This window comes from Cnephaeus nilssonii (genome assembly GCF_951640355.1).
Source record: "Cnephaeus nilssonii genome assembly, chromosome: 2".
Taxonomy (NCBI): domain Eukaryota; kingdom Metazoa; phylum Chordata; class Mammalia; order Chiroptera; family Vespertilionidae; genus Cnephaeus; species Cnephaeus nilssonii.
In genome coordinates this window covers 102095296-102108042 of record NC_137073.1, presented here as the reverse complement: position 1 = coordinate 102108042, position 12747 = coordinate 102095296, and the positions used below count along the sequence as shown (strand labels likewise).

Below are 12747 nucleotides of genomic sequence, written 5' to 3'. Positions count from 1 at the left end.
AAGGCTGTACAGAGGCATACTGCTCTTGCTTTTGCATATAAAGTATCATGGTGATACCATAAGTGAAACTTGCTGCTAATTATGAATTTGGTATCTACAATGTAAAACAAGATGAAAAAGATTTACTCTTAAACTGACCACAACTCAGTGAACTGTGGAGCAGAGGTTATTGGAGAGACAATGGACCATGTAAAAGTCCTGGATCAGAACCACCTTTGAATTCTGATGGGTGTATGCCTTCACCCATGGAGAGGGATATATACCCGTGTGAATAAAAAAATTCACAAGTGATATTCAAGCGGAAAAGAAAGGTTTTGAGTTCTGGGGGATCTCACTTGTTCTGTTTTTTTGTCCCCCCCATCCCCACCCCCAGCAGATTCTCTGTACACTGTTCAGTTCACACTGAGTGGGTCTTGAAGGCCCAGGTCTGCTCTGGCCAGCAGCCAGCAGTGTCCTGGCACCTGTAGTCTGTGTTTGAGCACCACCGATCCCAGGCCCCCATCACAGGAGCCTTGGCCATATCCCAAAGTGAAAAACAAAAAATGTTTATTTCTACAAAATGTGGAAAAGCAAATAAATCCATTTTGTCTATTTTATTTCCCTGGACCTGAATCTTTGGCTTGTCACCCCTGTACTACTGCCCCAGGCTGCTGGCATGAAGCCTTACTAGGCAGTGAGCGCCTTGCCAGGTGAGATGCGCTTCCTGGCACAGGCCATGCAGACTGCTTTGGCAGAGGTTCTGCCCAGAAAGGGCTAGAGAAACTAGCAATTTGTTATAATTCAGCAATAGGCTCTAAACACAGACTGGAGAATTAATGAATTAGCAAAGCCTGTTTGGACTAGAATATGATGCATAGAACTGTCAAATACTTCACACACAGAGGCCCTTAGTCTGATCATTCTAGTCCATTTCAACAGCGACCATCTATAATAATAAAAGTGTAATATGCTAATTAGACCAGACTTCCTTCTGGACGTCCTTTCTGAGGACCATCCTGATGAAGCTGGGTCTGCAAGGGAAGCCTGGGTCCCAGATGCCTGCCGGTGGCCAAAGGGAAGCCTGGGACCCGGGTGCCTGACAGCGGCCAGAAGGAAGCCCGGGTCCTGGGTGCCAGAGGGAAGTCGGTACCGGCAGCAGGGGGAAGGAAGGTCTACTCTTGCATGAATTTTGTGCATTGAGCCTCTAGTTTTTAAAATGAAGAATGAATGAAGCATATCTTTGTATAATATATTTTCTTGAGTTATCTGTATCTGGGATCTAACTCTAACCTGAAGAATGTTATAGTATTTTTCTTATGCACGGAGTATCAATGCCAAAGGTAAGAGTCCACATAAGCTCCAGGAGTACAGAATGCACAGGGGCAATCATTAAACCAATTATGATTTTCATCACTTTTGCTTCCTGGTGAAACCTCTGGCTCCTATGTCCTGGGAAGTCTTTGTTACGGATTAAACCACTTTGCATTTTACATAGCCCCTGCGCCTTCCTCTGAGACATCTTATATTTAAGGAAAGAAAACTTCTACCTTCCTATAAGCAAACAATGACTTAAGCAGTTGGTGCCTTTCTGAATATTATTTTTTAAATGGTGTTTGAAAGCTCATTGTAGAAAATTTGTAAATATGTAAGCACAAAAAGAATCAATCACAATCCAATCTTTGATGCTACCACAATTTTTCTAGAAACATACTTTTCTTGTACATGCTTATCTATATATATAAAAGCCTAAGCAACCGGTCAATCTGCTGGCTGGTAGCTATGACATGCAATGACCACCAGGGGGCAGACGCTCAACACATGAGCTGCTGAGTGACAGCAACTTTGCAGAGGGTCCTCTTGCACACTCTGGGACCTCTCGGGGGATGTTGGACTGCCAGTTTTGGCCCGATCCCCTGCAAGCCAGGCCAAGGGACCCCACCTGCCGGAGGGACCCCACTCACTCTGCAGACACCCTTCGAGCCTCGGCGCCACCCCACGTGGGAGGTTGGCTCCAGGGTGTGCTGGACCCATCTCGCTCAGTCCCACCCTGCAGGCGACCTTCTAATTAATTTCCTTTCAATGTGCACAAGTCCGTGCACTGGGCCTCTAGTATTTTATATTTGCATATGTCACCTATTTTACAAAACTGACCGGGTTTAACCTACATTATATCTGTACCTGTGCACACACCTACTTTTGTATTTCTTTCTTCACTTCACTTCATACTATATATTTTCTCTAATCACTACAAGTTTTTTTAAAAACCTGATTTGACAAGGAGTAGAGATACCAGGGGATGGATGATATCTGACCATCTTTGGAGCTGTAAACCTAGATCTCTCCAGAAGCTTCTAGATGAGATAAATCACTTTTCAGCTTCCAAAGGTAACCTGCTGGTCTGTTTTTTGGCACAGATGGGGCTGTCCCAGGGAGGCCTGGGAACATATCCATTTCTCACGTTCCTGCAATCTATTAACACTGTGAATGGGGCCTTGGCTCCGTCTCTCACTCCAGGCAGCCAGACTTTAATTCCTTTAGACTCCTGGACTCCTTTGTTGGGATGGCGGCCTGCTTTCCCCAAGTGCAAACCCCTGGAGGAAATCCTCAGGGTGAAGCACTTGTTTCCTGCAGAGACTCTAGGCTGGCTTAAATGCCAATCCTTCCCAGCAGGTGGCGCCATCTTGACTCTCTTCTCTCCCTGGGATTGGCCAACCTGCTAGGAGGCCCCCTGGATTTGATGGCACCCTCCTATCCTCCTTCTTCACTTAGTCTTATGTCCTGCCTGCACTCTCCTCCCAGGTCCAGGCCTTTCAGCTTCTATTCCCTTCCACTGGTCTTTAAAGGCAAAAGAGTTTTTATTTTTGACTGTCTTTAAATAAATTGAACTGGACAATACATACTCAAATGTCTTTAAAAAAAAAAAAAGCATCATTGTTGTCTCTTTACATCCTCATTAAGCTTGATACTTAAGTTTGGGACACTTCAAAATATTTCTGTGTTTCAGAGAACCCTGTTAAAAAGCTTTTAAAAACTATCACTTGGTTAAAACGGTAACTTCGAAACTTCCTTATAAACAACAGTATTCCACTGTATTTAACTTACAGTAGTTTCAACAAAACTCATTAAAGAAACCTTCTTTTGCCCGACTGGTGAGGCTCAGTGGTTGAACGTCAACCTATGAGCCAGGAGATCACGGTATGATTCCCAGTCAGGGCACATGCCCAGGTTGCAGGCTTGATTCCCATTGGGCAGTCGATCAAATGATTTTCTCCCATAATGGTTGCTTCTATCTCTCTCTCCCTCTCCTTTCCTCTTTGAAATCAATAAAAATATTTTTAAAAAAGAAACCTTTTTTTTCTTAAAGAATACTGTAATAAAAAATGAGACAAATGAACCATATAAATTTGCGTTTAGACTGACAAAAATCATAAAATTGTATTAATCATGCCACTTTACTCAACTCAGGAAAGAGCTCATCGATGTGATAACACGGTGCAAAGAACAGCTTTCTAAGCCTAGAGAATTGCTCACCGCAAGGTTTCAGGATGCAGCTAACAGCTTGAAAGTAGGGCTCTATTTTGGGGTAAAATCCAGGAACGTTCTCTTCTGGCCTCTGATTCCTCTGGAACCAGTCAACCCCTAATCTCACCTGTCACTTGCAAGACTTCAAGCCAGGTGAGAGCACCTTGGCAACAATGGAGAAAAGGGTCAGGGTTCAAGGCAAAGTCTTACTAAATGAGACCCCAGTGACAGGCGCCAGGGACATCAGAAGGAAGCACTTTAGAATCCGAGCAACAGACTGGAGAGAACGCCTTGTTGTAATCAGAATGACTTCAGTCTCAGTTTGAAGTGTTTTTAGTCAAGGCAAAAATCGTATTAAGGCGACTTCCCAAATATGCCTTCTGAAGTTGCCCGGGCCTGTCCAGAGGTTCGGAGTCCTCAGGTGGTGCGAGATCCCCAGGGGTTGTGATCTCCGGGCAGATTGAGAAGACCCCTATTCCTGCCCGCCTGCTGCTCTTCCTTTCAATCATTATGGTGCCTGCTCCCTTTTCAGAATAAAGCAGAGCAGGGCCTGGGCCCCATGGGATCACAGTGCTGAGAACCATTACACCTTTGTAAGGCCAGGTTTAGTTTACTTGAGATTGAAAATGTTCAGAACCCACAATGGCCTGGCTCTCTTCAGTACGGGGTAGGAAAACAGGTCTCTGACATCATGTAGTGTGTTCAATAAATACCTGCTGGCTGGCCATTCTATTCCCTTGGTGGAATGGCTGTAAGGGCCTGAATTAAGAGCCAGGGCTCAGTCCTCTTAAAAGGCTCCTCTGATGCAGGGAGAGGACAGAAGACTCAGAGCACTGACCCACAACAGGAGAAAATGCAGGGCTGGGGATTTAGTGCTCAGAGCAGAAGGTCATCATTAAAGAAGCAGCACTCTTGTCTCTCCTAAACTACAGGTGTGTTTACAGTGGAACATACAGATCTGCTTGTAGAAGTATCTGGAGCAGCCCTTGGGGCCCATGCACAGCTAGAGACCTGGGATCTACAAAAATGCTAATGCTGACACATTCAAATCAAACTTAGGAATTCTATTTAAGAATGCATTCCCACCCATCCTTACCCTTAATAAAATAGTTCTTTTAACCCTTGCTCAAGGTGAAATGGTTTCTAAAATACTTTTTAAAATGGTGTGGCGTGATCTAAACATACTTGGAATGTTTCTTTTGAATTATTAACCTGTCAAGAGAGAGTGTTGTGGGCTCTGTTCCGTTTCCTCAGGCATCTGAGCCCAGGAACGGTCAGACCTTGGGTACAAACCTCAGCAGCTGGGAGATGACCACAGAGTCCAGGGGAAAGTTGGACATGTGACCACAGTGTCCAGGGGAAGCCGGACACATGACCACAGTGCCAAGAGGAGAGGGGGAAGCCTGGTGGCAGGGGTGTCTGGTCGGCAGCAGGATGGGCACTTCTTCACATACTCCCTCACCCGGGGGGCTGGTAGGTGAGGGGTTCAGCCTCCCAGAGGCTCCTGGGGAGGGGAAAAGAGGCTCTTCTGATTCCTCCGTGGCTGCTGGCCTTGACCTCACTTCAGGGCAGCCTACCCACAGGGAAAGGCCGCTCCATTTTGCAGAGGCCTCTCCAGCTAGGCAGCTTTCTGAATTCATGGGATTGACCCCCGAAGCCAAGCTTCTGATGTCATTCTGCTGGAAGGACTGTGAGTCTCAGGCTGCCACCCCATTTCCAGAGTAAGATCACATGCCCTGACGTTTCAAAACGCTATATGAAATGCATGCTGGATTTTCATGCATCTCTCTCCCTCAGCTTCTTTTCTTTAGCCCACACCTATTCTGTACGCCGGAACCACCTGAGAGGCACCTCACCTGGATCCCCCAGGGACCTCTATAAATGTGGGAATCCACATATGGAAGAAGCAGCGCCTGGGTCTGACTCTATGAGCTGGCACCCTCCAGTCCACCTGTTCTCCTTTTGAAATTCCCTATCTTGGCAGGACATGGGGGAGTCACTTAATGTGCCACTGTCTCAGCTGTGAAATTCCCACCGGAAAATTGTGCCGATCCATAATGTTACCGCACGTTGAAAGCCCTGTACCTATACACGCAGACGAAATATGAATGTTGCAATTGGGGAAAGGGGATAATTGCATGCAGCTGCGAGTCGTGCATTACCTGGTCCTGGGACTTCTTTTTCTTCTTCTTCTTTCCCCAGCAACCGGAGCTCTCTGCATCTTTGCCACTGGCCTCCCCACAGAGCAGCCCGTCCAGCTCATCTGTGCCCATGTGCTGTCCCTGAGACGTTTCCGCGGCCAGCCGGTATGAGAGGTTCCTTAAAATGCACACACAGTTTTCAACGGTCTGCAGAACCCAAGAAAAAGGCAAAAGAGGAATGAATAAAAACTAGCTAGCACTCTGTCCAAAAAAGCAATCAGTCTCCACACACACATTTCTCTTTAGATGCATTTAGCTGTGGGCTCTTAAAGGTTCAGCCCACAGTGGAAAGAATTTGAGAAGCTTAGAGAGGTCTTAAGACTTCTTCTCCCCACAAAGAAACTAGTTATCAAGAATAGTTACTTCTATAGTTAGCTGTCATGGATGACTGAAATTCGCTTGTGAGTGGGAAAGAACCTACAATCACAAGAGGACCCAGATGTTGTCCACTTAACAGACATCTGGGGACTGGGGCTCAGAATCACCAAATGCATGGATAATCGGATTTCCATAAGCTCTGGGAGGGTGACACTAATATTTACCAGGGCACTTTTTGGGAGTAGAATGTGGCAGGAGATGCAAACCAGAGTTGTCCCAGGCACACCAGGTGCTGTGGTCACCTAGGGGCATACATGTTATCAAGCTACTGATTTTTTTCTGAGATGGCCGGTGCTCCTATTTTCTTAGCAAAGGGGTTAAACAGTGGCTAAGGACACATGTTACAGAGCTAGACCCTAGGTCTCTGAATATTGGCTGTTTGACTTGGACAAGGCATCCAGCATCTCCATGGCTCCATAACCTCCTCTGTAAGATGGTCATAATCATACCCACACTTTAGTTTGCTCTGTGGATTAGGTGAGCTAGAGGATGTAAGTGAGGCAGGCAGAATAATGCTCCACTAAGGTGTCCACATCTGAATCTCTGGAGCCTGTGAATATGTTAGATTATGTGGTGTGGGGATTGAGGTTGCAAATGGGATTAAGGTTGCCACTCAGATGACCTTGAGATGGGGAGATGATCCTGGGTTATCCAGGTGGACCTGTGTAATCATGAGTCTCCTGTGGGTGAAAGAGGGAGGCAGAGGAGTTAGAGTAAGAAGGACATGACCTGCCATTGCTGGCTGTAGAGATGGAAGAAGGGGCCACGAGCCAAGGAATGCCTGCAGCCTCCGAAGCTGTAAAAGGCCAGGAATCAGCTTCTTCCTGGAGCCCTCAGAAGGAACACAGACCTGTTCACACATTAATTTTAGCCCAACAAGACCCATTTGGACTCCTGGCCTAAATGATAAGACAATAAATTTGTGTTTTTAAGTTATTGTGCATGTGACCATTTGTTACACAGCAACAGGAAACACCCGTTGTGTACATACTGAGAAGAGTGCCTGGCACACAGTAGAGGCTACACAAGGCTTCATATCAAAAACAGTGGTAGAGACAGCACCTCGGGGAGGCCCAGGGCATATGACCTACAGCTGGTCCGTCTGCATTTGAGTCCTGGCTTTGCCCTTTACGGGGTTGTGACCTTGCTGTGTGCAGAGGGCTAAACCTCTCTGTGACTCTATTTCCTCCCAAAGGCCCTACCACCAAATACCATCACATTGGAGATGAGGTTTCAATATATGAATTTGGTGAGGATACATTCAGCCCAAATATCAGCCTTTTGGCCTTCATTCTGGATTTGAGGAACTGTGGGCCAAGGAAAAAAATAACTAATGTAAAATAATAGTGGAAAAATTAGAATTGAGATAAGTGTTATTTCATCATTTTTCAGGCACCTACTGTGTGACAGCCACAGTTCAGGCAAGAGCACTAGTTCCATTGTACAGGTGAAGGGAACGAGATCTGAAGCTGTTGCTAACTCACAGAGGACTGTGCCACTTCTCTCTAGTTCTGGGTCAGGGCTGGAGGGGGCCCCATCAGGGTCCGAATTCTGCACTACTCCTGCCTACGCCTGACATCTGGTAAAAGGCAGGATATGTCTTTGTCTTGTCTGTGGGGGCATGGAAATCAACCAGGGAAACTGATCTTCAGGATCTATCTTTAGAGCCTTTGCCATTCTAGACCTTTCTTGTCAGCTTTTCAAGGTTTCATAGCTGCTAATCCCACAGGCTTTGAGTCAACTTGATTTTCCATTTCAAGCATCCTCTCAGCATAAAAAAAAGGCACCAGCATGAAAGCAGGTAAACACAGGATGATGCATGAAAGAGAGGAGAGTCCCTCCCTGGAAGGAAAATGTTGCGGCATTAAGTCAGAATGATTTTCAAATCAGCTCAAACTGAGTTTTTCTTACATCAAAGACTTGGGAGAATAAACTTCTTTCTCATCCTCCTGTTCATCTTCCCCGGGGCATCTCCGGGCCTCTGTTTAACAAATGACAACTGGGGAATACATCTGCAGCAGTTTCGGGAAATGCTTTATAATCGACCTGTGGCTGGGGGATGATTTGGGGAGAGGTGAACAGGAGAGAGAACATGGGGAGAGGGAGCGTGGGAGGGGAGAGAGGAGGTGGTGTAGAGAGAAGACTGGAGCAAGGGAGATCACAGGGACTGAATATCTTTCTCTCTGTCTCTCTTCCTCCCTCTCCCATTAGGTTTGGTTCGGGAGGGTTACCAATTCAAGCACTTTTCTCTAAAGGGACAGCAAAAAGAAAACAGACAGCCACTGCCTTTCTCGGGGATGCCAGCAGAAGGCGAGTGGCAGCTGGTGGTTTTGCTTTTGACATCCATTGCTGTCAACAGTGCTTTTAGCAGTTCCTCATGGTCACCAGGGTCATTTGACTCCTTATTTTCTATTAGAAAGGGCTAATTTGGAAGTTGTCCAGAGACTGCTCTACCATATGTTACCCATTCAACAAACTGTCCCAATTACAGGAGCCAGGCTGAGCGTGAGCATGGAATCCAGGCTCTGGTATTCATTAATGTGGCTGGCCTGGCCGTAAAGAGAATGTGTACTCATTTTTTTTTTTCCTTTCTAACTTGTCATTGTGAAAGCTTAGAGGTGGCCAAGTGGAGGGCTGAGTGGGGAATTATGGGACAATAATAATAATACATCAAAACTCAATAGAACATTCTGGCCAGCAAAGCACTGCCAAGCAATGTATCACATGCGATCTTTTCAGCAGCATTGATGATCCTCCTTGTCACAAAGTTGAGGACACTGGGGATGGCGCCCTAGTCAGTGCAAGGTTGGGATGGCAACCCCCCCCCCCCCCAGCATGCCCTGGTGCCAAGTCCAGTGCTCTTGCTACTGGATCACGAACATCTGATTATTCAAATCTCAGGTAGTTTGTCCCAATTACTCCAATTTCCTCTTTGGGGGGAAATATGGAATTTGAAAATCTCAACAGTCTTAAGAGTTTCAGGAGTCTAGTCATCTGATACCCCAGGAAACAGGTGAGTGTGCCGCAGCACTCTGGTTTTGGACATGCTCCTGAAGGCTGCTATCCCCACCAGCAATGGTGGCATGGCCCTTGGCTAACGCAAGAGGCTGCTGACTTTCCATTTTCAATTGCAAGGCTCAGACAGTATTACAACTCTTTTGGTATCCAGTATAGAAAAAAGGCTCAGTGTCTCAACGTCTTAGAATTTACTGATCTGAATATTAAGATCCCGGGCATTGTGGCTTCAGTGAATTAACTTCAGTAGCTTAAAAAAAATGACGTGTCCATTAGGTTAACAGGTATCTGTGAATACTCAAGACATATTGACTGGACACTTCTTTAGGGACTCAGTATTCATGTCAATGATATTAAAATGGCCGCTAAGGGTGTTTACAAGGAGGGATAATTAAATCTTTATTATATCATATTCTGTCTTGGGAATTGCTACCATCTATATAGTAAACAAAAGGATGCAAACATAACTGAGTGGCAGTAATGAGATGACAAGCCGTGTTCATAATTGGAGTCAACTAGTACTCAAAGGGTTGGAGCCCCAGGAGATATTGTCCACCCAAAACTTAGGGAGTAGGGCAGCAGTAATTTTCTAAGTTTTGCAGTCACTCTCATGTGTAGTTATGTTGAGAAACACTATGTTAAGTCACCCCCCCATGCAGTTAGTAATTAAATGGATAAAATCACCATTACTTGTTCTTTATCTGACTTCACAACTGAATTACACTAAACCATAGTCCCACTTAGAGCCTGTTTAAAGCTTTATCTACTAAGGTGGGCTCTCAATCCAAGATTACATCGAATCACTGGTGAATTTTTAAAGGTGCAAAGATCAGAGAACAGGACGTTGAGATTCAGAGGTTTGTGATGGGCTCTAGACTCATGTGTTTATTAAACACTCCAAAGGCAATTCTGATGAGTCAGTATCAAAAACCCTGGGATTAGTGCTGTGGTTTACAACCAAGGCCAATTCTGCCTCCCATGGGACTCAATTTGGCAACATCTGAAGACATTTTTCTTTGGAACACAAGTGGGGAGCGGGGAGGATGCTACAGGCATCTATGAGTAAAGGCCAGGGATGCTGTTTAACGTCCTACAGTGCACAGGATCGTCTCTCCCACCACAACAAAGTAATCAGCCCAAAATGTCAATAGTGTGCCTCTTGAGAAACTCTTATTAAGGATCACATTTATCACACCTATCACTTAAAATGTGCCAGTAAAGTCTGTATTTATATCAGGATCTTTTGAAATTATAAATTTATATTTGCAGTGAATAAAAAGACAAATTAAGACAAACAAAATAGCTCAGACACTGGAATATCCCACCCAGTTCTATTTTGATTTGTGAACTAAAACTGCACAGACACTGATGATTAATTAACGTGCTGACAGCCTCATTTATGTAGCATTTTGACAGCATTTATTCACACTTCATCAGCATTTTTAAATGCCGTTTGGTACAAAGCTAACTTGTAGGAATATAGGATTATTCATATCTCAGGTAGTTTTAACATTTCTTTTTCTTTTGAAAGTTGATTTCATAATATAAAACTGTAAGTTTGAGAGTAATGTGGCATGCAAAAGTTTATACACTCATCTGTGTGTGTTTTTTTTTCTAACACCTGTGGTTTGAGTAACTTAAAACAATCAACTTCTACTCATGGCTAATCAAGAGTCAAGTAATGTTCTAGGCTGGGCTTTGAGGCCCTGTCTTGGAAATGTTAGATTCATACAAGAAGAACAATTTGTATTTCAGAGTGAAAGCATTAACATAGCTCTCTACTGTTGTCAGTCATTGCTCAGTCCTTCAGGCTTCTTTATTGTCTAAGGTGCTTAATCTATGCGAATACAACAAACCTTGCTATCGATCTCACTGCTCCCCAGCGCAGACTGGATGACATAGAGCAGGGCATCTGTGAGGCCCTCACATTCCCGCATCCTCCTGCGGGCCTCCTCGCCGGCTGAACTAACATTCCTGCAAAGCAAAAGGACCTGTTAGCAACCTTCAAGATGATCACCAAAAGAATGTTCTTCCACACATGCCTCCTCTCCTAGTTTCAAAAAAAAAACACTTTGCTTGCCTTTTCAGAATGTTTATCAAAGATGAAGTTTTATTGAGTAGGGATGGCTTCAACCACCTCTACTAACTCATCAAATCCATCCTAAAACTGGGAAGTCACAGGCAGCTCTAATGCAACTAGAGAAATGGAGAACATAGAATTCAAACATGTGATCCGTGAGTGTCCAATGAGCACTGAGAATGGGAGACTTTCCAAAAGTCTTCAAAGTTTTCTTCCTTTACCATTGATGAAGCAATCAGAGCTCTTTGATTCAAAAGACTCTTCTTCTTTAAGAAGTGTGAAACATTTTTCAAAGACAGAGCTTCCAACTTACTAAAATACTTTAGAGATCTAATTTTACCTGCCTCAAAAATATACCTACTTTGGTCCAGCCAGAGTAAATTAGAAATTTATTCTAAGAACATAAAGAGGGGTTTCTGTGAAAATTTAGCCACGCGGGTGCCCATGCCCCCCTTAAAAGGCAGGAATTAACCAAACTCCTTCCTGGACTGGCATATGCTGGGCTAGAGCCAACAGAAGGAGCCTGTTGTAATGCAGTGCACAGCTGGGAAGCAGAGAGATATAAAAACCATGAGACAATCCTAGTCACCAGACTTGTAAAAAAGCAGGAGATAACCCTAGTCAAAGATGCACATTTGGGATGCTTTTTCATACTCCACCACCTGAAAGTATGTTCTTGGTCTCCTAACCATGGAGAGGATTGGGTTCCAGTTAAGAATTTTTGCAGTGACTGACTTACCAATAACACAGCCTGTGGGAGGGGTACTGGAGGAGGTGGGTTTATAGAAAGAGGCACAAAGGGACTGAAAGATTTTAGAAGCTGTGGGGAAGAGAGAGAATGATCTAGGCTAAGCAATGGCTCTCAAAAGTTGGCTGGTATCAGAAGCCCCTGGAGGGTGTTCATGTAGATTGCTGGGCCCCATCCTGAGGTCTCTGGTGGAGTGGATCTGAAGATACTTTCTCGAATTTTTGAAAAAATCGAGAAAGTGTCTTCAGTTGCATATTTGGGGGTATTGGTGTTGATAATTTCTACTGCTCTAGCTTTAGTCTAGGGGGAGAGTTTGTTGGAGAGGATATTGCTTTCTGTGTGGCCTGGGACAGAGCCCACAAAAGTTGAATAGGGTACATCTCCACACCCACACTGTCATTGACACATACATTCTCATTTCATTTTCACCGTGACACTTCATTCTATTTTACAGATGAGAAAACTGAGGCTCTGAGGAGTTATCAAAAGCCACATGGGCGGCAAGTGGAGAAGCTGAAAGAAACCCAGGGCTTGATGCATAATATAAATGGACTATGCTTTTCAGGCATTAAAATAAAATAAAATAGGCCTAATGCTAAAATGCTACTGAACATAAAATGTTTTCTTTGATATCTAAAATGTTCTGTGGAACATGTATTAAATAGGATCTATCAGCATTTTAATGTAATATTGGGAAAGGTTATTCAATTCAAATTAGTATTTTTGGCATTTGCTGATCTTAAAATATAAATACAGTTCCTTAGATAATACAACTGGGCAGATATTGACAGCGTTTTTATGTAGTTATAGATTCTGCTTTGGGG

At 44.4% G+C, this 12747-nt stretch overlaps 1 protein-coding gene across 2 annotated transcripts in view; it reads right to left on the bottom strand.

Annotated features, from left to right (window-relative positions):
• The window catches only part of CTNND2 (catenin delta 2), a gene marked incomplete at its 3' end in the record, with an annotated part of 782663 nt that overhangs the window by 103428 nt on the left and 666488 nt on the right, over window positions 1-12747 (bottom strand). For both annotated transcript variants that reach the window (XM_079800721.1, XM_079800722.1), the window contains exons 13-14: window positions 10952-11069; window positions 5664-5849 (exon numbers count right to left, since the gene is read on the bottom strand). In XM_079800721.1, coding sequence (XP_079656847.1) covers window positions 5664-5849; window positions 10952-11069 — 304 coding nt within the window. The remainder of the gene's footprint in view (window positions 1-5663; window positions 5850-10951; window positions 11070-12747) is intronic.